The sequence below is a fragment of the Bufo gargarizans genome, chromosome 1, assembly GCF_014858855.1.
Source record: "Bufo gargarizans isolate SCDJY-AF-19 chromosome 1, ASM1485885v1, whole genome shotgun sequence".
In the NCBI taxonomy this organism is placed as follows: Eukaryota; Metazoa; Chordata; class Amphibia; order Anura; family Bufonidae; genus Bufo; species Bufo gargarizans.
The window spans coordinates 553,472,333-553,484,737 of NC_058080.1; the positions used below are offsets into that span (position 1 = coordinate 553,472,333).

At 42.5% G+C, this 12,405-nt stretch overlaps 1 protein-coding gene across 1 annotated transcript in view; it reads right to left on the bottom strand.

The window, feature by feature from the left end:
• The window catches only part of EP400 (E1A binding protein p400), a 174,108-nt gene that overhangs the window by 74,124 nt on the left and 87,579 nt on the right, over nt 1-12,405 (bottom strand). Inside the window, 5 exon segments of the mRNA XM_044275617.1 lie at nt 2,058-2,232; nt 6,811-6,980; nt 10,785-10,879; nt 10,882-10,920; nt 11,389-11,566. Coding sequence (XP_044131552.1) covers nt 2,058-2,232; nt 6,811-6,980; nt 10,785-10,879; nt 10,882-10,920; nt 11,389-11,566 — 657 coding nt within the window.

Here is a 12,405-nt window from a genome sequence, read left to right on the forward strand (position 1 = left end):
CTACGAACAATTCAAATGGGTCAGGTTTGTTGGACAGAAAGATAGGCCTTTACTGAGTAACTTTATTTTGTTCGTTTAAGTGTACATTTTGATGAGTTGAAAATGCCCTTTTCTTTTATTTCGTCTCTTTCTGTTGTTCTGAGAGGGTTGGGGGTGGAATGGTCTTTGATCTGGGTCTTTTGCATGATGGTGTATCTATTTTTACCTCCTCTGCTTCCTCTCTTTCGGGGCCCATTTTATATATATATGATTTTTTTTATATACAGTTGCAAGAAAAAGTATGTGAACCCTTTGGAATGATATGGATTTCTGCACAAATTAGTCATAAAATGTGATCTGATCTTCATCTAAGTCACAACAATAGACAATCACAGTCTGCTTAAACTAATAACACACAAAGAATTAAATGTTACCATGTTTTTATTGAACACACCATGTAAACATTCACAGTGCAGGTGGAAAAAGTATGTGAACACCTAGACTAATGACATCTCCAAGAGCTAATTGGAGTGAGGTGTCAGCCAACTGGAGTCCAATCAATGAGATGAGATTGGAGGTGTTGGTTACAGCTGCCCTGCACTATAAAAACACACACCAGTTCTGGGTTTGCTTTTCACAAGAAGCATTGCCTGATGTGAATGATGCCTCGCATGAGCTCTCAGAAGACCTATGATTAATAATTGTTGACTTGCATAAAGCTGGAAAGGGTTATAAAAGTATCTCCAAAAGCCTTGCTGTTCATCAGTCCACGGTAAGACAAATTGTCTATAAATGGAGAAAGTTCAGCACTGCTGCTACTCTCCCTAGGAGTGGCCGTCCTGTAAAGATGACTGCAAGAGCACAGCGCAGACTGCTCAATGAGGTGAAGAAGAATCCTAGAGTGTCAGCTAAAGACTTACAAAAGTCTTTGGCATATGCTAATATCCCTGTTAGCAAATCTATGATATGTAAAACACTAAACAAGAATGGATTTCATGGGAGGATACCCCAGAGGAAGCCACTGCTGTCCAAAAAAACATTGCTGCACGTTTACAGTTTGCACAAGAGCACCTGGATGTTCCACAGCAGTACTGGCAAAACAATCTATTCCCCACCCAATTATATAGTGAGGGGCGTATCAGCCCAGTCCCTCCAGTCCTCCGAGCATTGTAAGCGGCGGTCCGATGCGTTCCAAGGTGGAGCGCATCAGAAGCAGGAAACGATCTCCGGCCTGTGTTGATAGGTTGAGGCCGCGGTGCGTTCCAGCTCGGAGCTCATCGGGCATCCTCCCGCTTCCAGGGTAGAACGCATCGGAAACAGGAAGTAACGACTAAACAGATGATTTCCTGTGCGTTCCAGCATGGAACACATCTGGAAACCAAAAATGGCACCCTATAACCACACCTCCACACTTTTTGGCAGTTTTTTAACTATTTAAAGACAAAGAAACCATTCTGTTGTGCATATGTATTTCTTATTATTATTGTATTGCTCCTGATGAAGGGGATCACCCCGAAACGCGTTGAGCAGAATCTGGAATAAAGATATTGCTAAGAAGCCCTTGTGTGACTGGCTGCCATCAATATCTGCGACTCTACAGGCGATTCTAGGGGGGATTGGTTTGTTGGGTGTCTTGAGTTTATCCCACAGACTACCTCCCAGTGAAGTGAGTAAATACTCTGATAACTTAACATGTTTTTAGCATGCTGTTTTTTATATATTTTGTCTCTATAGTTTTTTTTTCTCTATAGATTTATCATATGTTTTAGGCCTTTTATGTTTTACGGTTTACATAATTGCATACAATTAATAATCTGTCATCCACTATGTGGTGACCCCCAATTGACTGTGGTTATGGGAGAAACTTTACCCATTTGAGTAACACATGTGAGGCTGGCGCTTTGTCCTTTTCTTTTTCCCTCTTCCTTTTGGTTTTTGTTCCTTGGGGGACAGTCACAACCACTAGAGTTTTCACACACTCAGTAGGTTGTTCACATCCTCCGTTCTTTCCCTTTTCCCCAACAAAATGGATGAGTGAGCATCAGCAACAAGAGACATTTTATTATAAAACAACCGACCTTATGCAACATGATGAAAAGCTTGTGGTAATTCTCCTGGCTTTCTTCTCCACTGGTTCTTAGTGGGAAATCCAGATAAGACTTGGATATTCCAGGGATTAAAAAATGGACCATAGTCCAGTGATCTATCCATGTATTTTGCAGAGGGGTGTCCCTTAAAAGCAGTCGGTTCTGGCTATAGAAAAAACACAATATCTATTTTCAGTTGAATGAAAAATCAATCAATTAATCATTAAGGATTCTCATCTGTATCGTCATTACTTTTACTCTAAGGGTATGTTCACACAGAGGTTTTTTTCTGTGTGGATTTCAGAATGGACTCCACATGTGAAATCCATTTGGAAAATGTTCACATTCTGTCTCCCATTCTTTTTAATGGGTAAATCATGCTGTAGTTCATACGGCAGTTTTTTCGCCGAGTAAATTTAAATTGTGCATCACAGAAAACTGCAACTTGTCCTCTTTTGGTCTGATATTCCAAGGGAAAACCTTGGCCGGATAGCAGCATGTCAATTACCTCCAAGTGAATAAGCCTACATTTGCATGTGAATTCATGGCATGTACAACTACAAACCTATGGCAGATACCCAAGGGTCAGTCTCAGATTCATGCCACTTATTTTAGAAAATCTGTCATTTGAACAGACCCTCAGGGCTCACGAACAATCAATCAATTGAATGTGAAGGGGGGGGGGGGGGGGGGGGCGCGTGGCCTGGCCGGGCATGTAGGCAGATGCATGGTGTTGAGCTCCTGACTAAGTGTCCTGTATATCCTCCGTTTACCTGTTGTTTTTCTGGATAACTTACCACTAGCCTGTGTGGGACTGCTTCCCCTGCGACTCAACACCTTCCAGCGACAACATGACGCGCCAAAAGTCCAAAGAAAAGGAGGGGAAGGAATGCGGCCTTGCTACGCCGGCCAAACAACATGGCGTCGCCCAAGCTGCGAAGATGTCAGAAGTGGGTGCGCGGCTAGAAAAGTTTGCCCGCTCCTCGACACTCTCGGCAAGCACCCCAGATCTGGTGGCAGACAAGGCATCTGAACTTACAGACGCCACTGGGAATGTCGGCTTCTGCCCTATACCACTCACAGAGACGGAGGTCAGTACAGTACTGGACCCACCATCAAGAATGTCTTTGCAGCGGTGGCGCAATTCAATAGGGTGCTTACCTTGTTGAATACGCATATGGGGGGTCTTAAGGAGGATATTTTACTTATTAGACAAGACATGAGGCAAGTAAAGGAGCGGATTGGTGAGATGGAGGGCCGACTAAGTACAATGGAGAAACAGGTACCGCCTGTAAAAAGAGACCTTCAGCGTGTAATACACAATGTCTTACTGCTTATATCTAAATCTGATGATCTTGAGAATGGACTGAGACGTAATAATGTCCAAATAATTGGTGTGCCTGAACACGCTGAGGGAGCTGATGCTGTTACGTTTATGGAGAAATGGCTTGCTGATAAAATTGGAAGAGAGAGACTGTCTCCCCTATTTGCTATTGAGCGGGCTCACAGTGTACCATTTCGTCCTCCACCACCAGGGGCACCGCCGAGACCTCTTCTGATCAAAATTTAGCATTTTAAAGATCGGAATGCGATTTTGAGAGGCGCACGAGACAGTGCAGATTTTACTATAAATGGCAATCGTGTATCCTTGTTTCCTGATTTTTCTGCGGAGGTAAAAAAACGAATAGCACACTTCCTAGATGTCAAAAAGCGACTGAGAGCTCTACAGCTACCCTATTCAATGATCTACCCCGCCAGATTGCGTGTGGTGGCAGAAGATACGACGCATATGTTTGATAATCCAGCAGCAGCGTGCCAGTGGCTAGACGCTCATGAGAAGGATCTGCGTGGCAACACTGAGGACACTGTGGACTCTATGTGGTAATTGAGCTGCGTCCAATACTTTGTGGGTTAGCTGGTTACATACCAGTTCCTAAAAGGACTCTCTGTTGGATAAATGTTGCACTGGGCAGGGGAAAGGCTGAAAGGAAGGATTGCCTTCCTTTCAGCCTTTCATTTCAGCTGGTTTTTGTTGTTCTGTACTGCGGCAGGTTACAATATTGAGATGAGCCAGGTCCCAGCGCTGAGGCAGCACTACTGAGGCAGATTCTATGCTAGTTCTGATAGTCTGTATCTACATTCGGAGATCAGGAATTTCTTTTACCCCAGCTTCTCCAGTGCAGGGAGAAATGTTTGTTTTGTTAGCGGGGTTGTTTGGGTGGGTGTCTTGGGGGTGTTCCATGCTCATTTCAAGGAAGTATATAAGTCTAAGCCAATGGTTGACTCGACAGACAGAGATGATAATTTATCAGCCATATCCATGCCTACTCTCTCTGTGGAGCATAGACAACTGCTTGAAAGGGAAATCTCACTGGAGGAACTTGAGATGGCATTGAGGTCTTTCCCTAATGAGAAGGTGCCTGGTGGGGATGGGTTGCCAAATTCTTTTACAAGAAACACCAAAAGATCTTACTCCCACATCTCCCTAATGTCTTTAATGACTCTCTTAGGACTGGAAGCTCGATGAGAGAAGCTATTGTAGTGGTGAGTGAGTGGGAGTACCTTTGGGAAGTTATGACAAAAATAGGGTTTGGCCCGGTTTTCCTAAAGTGAGTGAAACTGCTTTATAATGAGGCATGTTGGGTCAATGGGGGCATGTGCCAGGCGTTGGCCTTAGAAAGAGGGACAAGGCAAGGCTGTCCTTTGTCCCCTCTCCTGTTTGCCATTGCCATAGAGTCTCTAGCATGCCTGCTCAGAACTACACCACTAATAAATGGCTTTAGAAGGGGAGGTATTGAGGAGCGAGTTTCATTAGACGCAGACAATATGCTGCTGTATGTAGGAGATATGGCCTCAGCAATAGACTCTATCATAACTCTGATTTCTGAATTTGGCAAGCAGTCTTATTAATTAGAGCAAGTCTGTGATATTGACGTTGTCCTCGCCTTCACAGAGTCTTTGTCCTACCAATCTCAAAGTTGTGTCATCCTTTAAATATTTGGGAGTTGAGGTGTCCATTAATCCACATACTGTACATACAAGACAATGTAGTGCCACTACTGGCTAGGTTTAAGCTTAAAGCTGCTTCCTGGCATAAGTTGCCACTGTCCCTAGTAGGCAGGGGAAATCTGATCAAGATGGTGCTAATGTCGCAGCTCCTATATATAGTTCATAACTCACCAGTATGGATCCCCATGCATTATTTTTACAAAATGTTTTGTTGTGGAAGACTAAAAGAAGTAGAATTAGATATGAAACCCTGCAAAGAAACAAAGAATAGGGTGGTCTAGCAATGCCCAACCCTTTATTATATTTTCTCTCAACCCAGCTGCAGCATTTTAAAGGATGGAACACGGCTGGAGGAGCGGGAAGAAATGGCAGATTAGTTGAATGGGCATCGGGACGCTCTCCACCCCTGACGGCCTTGGAAGGGGGAGTGGATCTAAGATTAGGATCTGCCCCATCTTTGGTGCTAATGAGGAAAGTGTGAGCTAAGGCTAAAGTGCTTCTTGGGGTCTCAGGACTTCTAAATATGTCTCCCATATGGAACAGCCCTGTCTTATCAGAACTTTCCCAACTGAGGGGATTCTACCTATGGGAAAAGAAAGGGATTTGGAACATTGGACAATTGTACTCCCAGGGCCTCCTGAAGCAATTTCAGCAATTGTGCTCTGAGTAGAATGTGCCTACTCAGCATTTTTGAATCTGATCAACTACAGACGCCTATTATTATAGGACTAAATAAGATGTTGTACCAGGCACGCAAAAGACTGGCAGCCAAGCGGATATAACCACTGCCTCCTGTTATAGCAGAGTACATAGCAAGACTGAATGTTGTTATAAGACTGGAAAGGGGGGTTTATCTCAAGCGAAACCGCCTCTCGAAATTTGAGGCTATTTGGGGTCCCTGGATTGATACATCTGGAATCTGTAGTCCATGGTTGGCACTTACTAGGGGACTCATGCATCCATAATTGAGGGGGAGTATGATACTAGGGAACCTGGAGTTATGATATTGTGGTGTATACCTAACTCTTACTAAGGATATGTGCTGATGATTGGTACTTGCTGCTACCCCGGGGGAGCCCCTTCGCTCTCCTTCTCTTCAGGGAGCCAACCCTGAATCTCTACTTCTACTCTTCTTCCTGGATATCTGGCAGCCAATTGTTACTGTGATTGTCTCGTGAGGGGAGGAGTTAGTTGTGGGCTTGCACTACATTTTTGCGGTGCGGAGGCACGGACAGAAACCCCACAGTAGCACTCCGTAGTGCTTCTGTTCTGCACCGCACCTTCCGGACTGCAGACTCATTCAAGTAAATGGGTCCACATATGTAATGTGTAATTTCCGACGTCCAGAAATAGAAAAAGGATTTTGAGAAGCTTCACGTTTGGAATATGCAATCCATGGATCACATACATACACCTCTCAATGTACACAGCACTTCTGGTGGTCTACAGCTTTCCGCACAAATAAAACTATTAACACTATCAATGCTGTTACTGTCTATTGTGTGAAGGTCGGCATGCTTTTGGGAATATAATGAAGGTACATGATACTACTTGACCAGAGCCTGTGATATCAATCCATATTTCATTACTGAATTATTTTATTTTCCTGGAAAACAAGAATTTCATGTTCTATACCATATTTGAATATCTGACATGATCTTTTACTCTATCATGACTGTCAAATACTGTAATACACTGTAATATAATTTTGACCCAAAAAACTTAGCAGCTCAACCTTGGCAGATTGAAGATAGCATCCCAGTGTTTCTCATTCAGGTTGCGGATCTGATGGACTTCATCCAAGACAAGGTATTTCCATCTCATCTTCATGAAAGCCTGAAGTCCCTTGAACAGCTGCTTGTAAGAGGTGATGCAGACATGGAAGTTGTTGGGCTCATCCCATCTCTATAAAATACACATTTAGAGGTATGAATAAAGCTTTGAAGGCATAAGACACCTTTGAAGGCATAAGAGCATAAAGTGTGACCATTCAGCAGTTCTGAGAGAAGAAATCATACGACAAAACTTCTGAATTAGCACATGTACAACAAATTATCTCATCCCAGTGATTTAGCATTTAGTGCACATATTGAAAAAAGTTAAATTGTATGGGAAGATTTATGATGAGGGACATTTTATAATCTGCATTTTAGGAGTCTACATTGCCACAATTTGTGCCAAATGTATCCAATGTTGCACAATGTTTGATACATTTGGAGTATTATTGTCTTGAGAAGTAACTCCACTTTCTACACCTGTAACAAAGGTTGAGCACAAGAATGTAGAACTGGGCTTCACCTATAGCAATTACCTTTCCCACACCATAACTGTGGCTAATGGTAATCTCCAGGACAGCCAGATGGTTACAAAAACACATAAATGAAGCATACCTTAATACTTGCAGAAAAGAAGACACTTAAAGAAACTCACTGGTGGATGACAGCAAAAGAATGCGAAGATCACAGAAGGAAAACATGATCCAAGAGCGGAGTGGATAGAAAATGCATGGCATACAGTTAGACAGCAGATGGATGACAGTGAACAGAAAAATGCAGCGATATTGAACTGACAGCCACTTCTAAACACAGCAACACATTAAACTCTGAGGAGCTACAGATCCCATAAAATACAGAAAACACACCAGACTCCATGGAACTACAGATCCCAGAAAATACAGAAAACACACTACACTTCCTGGATCCCAAAATACAGATTATTCTAGAACCAGAATAACAGAACTGGGGAGAAAATGCACATGGCAAACCCAATACCCAACAACCAGAATGAAGCGAGGTCTGGATATAAATAAGCTCTACCCTAATCACCTAGGAAAAGCTAGGTGATAACTAAATCCAGATTCAGATGCAATGCAGTTGTATAGTAATTCCCCAAACAAAGTAGTAACTTAGAAAAATGAAGCAGTAGGAAGACCCCTACTACTTTAACTTTACTAGAGCGAGACTGAGACAATCTTTGCACAATTTTAAAAAGCCACAACTGATGAATCTGACTTATATCAGCTTGACGGGCTAACCATGCCAGCTTTCCTATCCACTTTTCAAAACTGAAGTAAATGGTGCAAATACAACCAAAAAGTCAATAAAGCCTTATTCTGCAACTTTTTGAATCCAGAATTCTGAAGTGCAGGGCTTTATAAATACAGTGAGGTAAGAAATAATCACATCTTTAAAATGAAATGGTGGCAACACTACAATTTACTGAAGATGACAAAACATCACCATATGTATTATGGATACTTTAGGCCAAAAAAACTAACAAGATACAGTTCAATCGCTGGTATGTGAAGACACGTGGCAGAGAGCTTCTTTTGACCGAGACCTTGCCAAGCCTGCTTTACTGCAGCATCCCCCATGATTTTGCCAGTAAATAACTGGTTAGACCTACTATCTGTTTATGGAGTGATATTTGCTGTGGATTGGAGGAAAACCTTCTTCCACTAGCGGCCTGACCATTGGTAACGTCCTTCCTGCACATTAGATGGCACCATCACCACCTTCTTCACCCAGACCATATGACCATAAGGTCAGTGTGGAGGGACTGAGATCTTCACAATAGGATCTCGTTAGCCAAGCAACAGGAGGCATAGACTATAAAGTGCTAGCTATTGAAGTAGCCAAACAATTAGCCCCAGACATTATAGCCACTCACTCCACATTCTCCACTCTCCGAAACTACAGAAAGAAGTGGCTTTGCAAAATCATAGGATATCTGTGGTCAAGCAGCGAGTAGCTTGCATGGATGAAGAAACTGCATCGGCCACAGCAAATTCATAAGACTGTGCCAATAGCAAGCGACTGTTCATGTAGCTCATGCATTTACCCCATGTTGCCCATTATGCAAGGATATGGGTACTTGATAGGGTTATTCTGAGGCATATGGGGGTTTTATCACTAGGAACGGTTGGACCTGTGCCTCACACTAACCCCATCATGTATCGCTTTGTCAGCTTCCGATCTGAGCCATGGCATCCAGGACGGTTACCATGGCAGCCAGGACACTACTGAAGCATTGGCTGCCATGGTCAGCTCCCTGCTGCTGTGTGTGCTATTACAGGGCAGCAGGGAGAGTGTGAAGTCCTATTCACCATAATAGATCTCTACTAGAGTGGATAGGATAAGGGTTCTAGCCCCTAAGGGGGCTAATAGTTATTAAATAAAAAGTAAAAATTAAAACAAAACACCAAACTATTAAAAGTTTTAATCACCCCCTTTCCCAATTTCACATATAAAATATATAAACATTAAAAAAATAAACACATTAGGTATCACCATGCCTGAAAAAGTCCAAACTATTAAATATTAAAAATTATCTCCTATGCGGTGAATGCTGTAACAGAAAAAAATAAAAACCGAGCAATTTGACATTTTTTTGTCACCTTATCCCCCCCAAAAATAGGATAGGACGGTTGTATTACGGGCCAAATGTTCCATAAAATGCGGAATGCATGTGGCTTTTTGGGTGTTTTTTTTTTTTGGCGTGGTATCGAATGGTATCGAGTATCGCAATACTTTTTCATAGTATCGAAATCAAATCAAAATTTTGGTATCGTGACAACCCTAGTACGCACTAGCATTATGGCATTCCATTATAGGTTCCATTTATAACGGAATGCAAAATGTTATACAGGACCAAAAACAAAGTCCTGTCCACAGGACTTTTTTTCCGTCCTGCATAACGGAAACCAGACGGATTTGTTACGTTTGCCCATAGGCTTCCCTTTTATTGTGACGGATCAAAACGGAATGCCTTTTAAAGGCTTCCGTTTTGCATTCTGTCTGGGCATTCCATTACATACGGAACCTATAACGGAATGCCTGGATCTGGAGAATCATTCCCTAAGGAGCAATCTGAAACTAGTTGGGTGTTCCAGAGAGTGTCCCTCTGAGGGACTTGCACCACCTTTGTAACATAGAATTACAGATATGACATAAAAAATACGGATGACGTCCGTGTGCATTCCGTATTTTGCGCAATTAAACAGCTGGCCCCTAATAGAACAGTCGTACCCTTATGCAGACAATAATAGGACAAGTTCTATTTTTTTGTGGAACGAAAATACGGACATACGGAAACGGAATGTACACGGAGTAACTTCCGTTTTTTTTGCAGACCCATTGAAATGAATTGTTCCACATACGGTCTGCAAAAAAACACGGAAAAAAAATACGTTCGTGTGCATAAGCACTTAAAAAGTCATCTAAACTTTTATACAAGTGGCTTGCCCAAAATAATTTTTGTAACATACTTTATTAATGAATTATGGTTTTTTTCAACTTAAAAAAGGTACCAAAACTTTATGATAGCACTGTTTCTTAAAATCATTTCCATACAGCACTGGCTTGTCAGTGGATTTCTGCTGCTGTGGAGAAAGATTGCTGTCCTGCCTAATTCTGGCACAGCACATCGGTACCCTGTGCCCTGTACTGATGCGCTCTTCCAGGTTTTAGCTGATCAGAGCGGGCTCCTCCCTCTGCCCGCGCTCCTCTCAGATCAAGGCTCTCTATACCACATCGGCCGCCACATTTTTTTACTACTTGACTCTTGCATGTATTTGATTGTTTTGTATGGGTTTGCTTACCCTTGTAATGGATGTTATTAAAATTTAAAATCTAAAAAATATAAGACTCAGCTTATAGCAAATAATAAGTCTCTCATATTGTATATCCATTTCACGTACTCACTGCTTACCTGTCTCTTTTTTCTTAGCTCTCTTTGTTTGCCAAAGTATAAAAGCAGCTTTAAACCTGGGCACCATCTTTTAAATTCCAGCTCCCACTTCAAATTTTACAGCTTCTCACCACAAACAGGTGCGGACCCCAGTTACCTGAAAATATTACAACATATCGTTAGGACAGCAGTGGTGGTGGACAACACCAAATAAAACAATAAAGAAATTGAGCAGCAGGGGACCTAAAACAGCTCTGCACAGCAGTCTGTCTAAGATATCATACACCTTTAAAAGGGTTGAACACTTGTGGATAGATGATGCTTGTATGATCGTTGGGGGTCCGACTGCTGAACCTCCACTGATCACAAGATCGGAGCCCCTAAGGCCCCGTGTCAAGGTGGGGTGATGTGCATGCTTCATTACCACTCTATTTACTGTATTTCTATGGAACTTCAGGCACTGTACTCGACAGTCCCAGCGGTAGTCATGCCTTCACACAAGCATTCGGAGACTCCTGTTTCTGTGATCGGGGGGACTGCAGACAGGCGATAAATGTTGTTCATGGGCAAGCCCTTCATATGTATATCCATAATAATGGCTGTATTTGCCATTTCTCTTCCTTACCTTCATTACTGGCTATATGCGCCATGAGGGCAATAACTTGAACATTTTTGCCTAGCCCGGACTCATCAGCCAGAATGCCATTAAGATTCTTCTTGTACTGCTTCTCCATCCATTCTAGGCCCACTTGTTGGTACTCTCGTAGAGTGCCATGAAACAGATGAGAAAGTTGTGGCTTCATCTGGAAAGTAAACATGGCTGAGTCCTTATATAGGTTCCCATAATACTTTTCATCTGTGATACTAAGTAACTGGATTGCCTACAAAGCGCAATAAATTCTAGATGATAGTCATTATTACTCGCTGGGTTCACAACTAATCATGGCAATACTTTTAATCCATACTTTTTCACTATTTTTGCACTATAAGGGCATTTTGGGATATGGATATTATTTATTTATTTATTGTTCCACTAGAGCAGGGAGACTCTCCAGCTGTTGCAAAACTGCAACAGCTAGCATGCCCACACAGCCTACAGTTATCAGTGTATGGCAAGGCATGGTGGGAGTTGTAGTTTTACAACAGCTGGAGAGCCGCAGGTTGGCAATCCCTGCACTTGCCGCCTACTTGACAAAGTGGCCTCTGTTAGACCCACAGCCACTATGTCAACTCTGGTACCCGCAATCACATGGCATGGGTGCTGAAGGAGTGACAGATGTGCTAAGTGGTTAGATGCTGCAGTCAACAGCAACAGGATTAAACAGCTGGGATAAGGGTTATCTCCGGTCTCATCATAGCGAGATGTTGGCTGTTAGTTACAGCCTGCAACTGCCTGTAATGGCGTGGACACAGCTCCTGAAACCACAACCTGCTGGTCCTCACAGCTGCCTCCTGCAATACAGGGACAGCCGCACATTATGGATGGAGCTATCTGAGATGATAAGACATTCCTGAAAACAGTGGAAGTAACAGCCATAAAATACAGCGCAAGCAACACAAGAGTGGGGTAAGTTGAGTTAAATGACTCGTTCCATTATATCTTTGGTACATGTACATTTTAAGTTATGCTTCTGCTGTAATA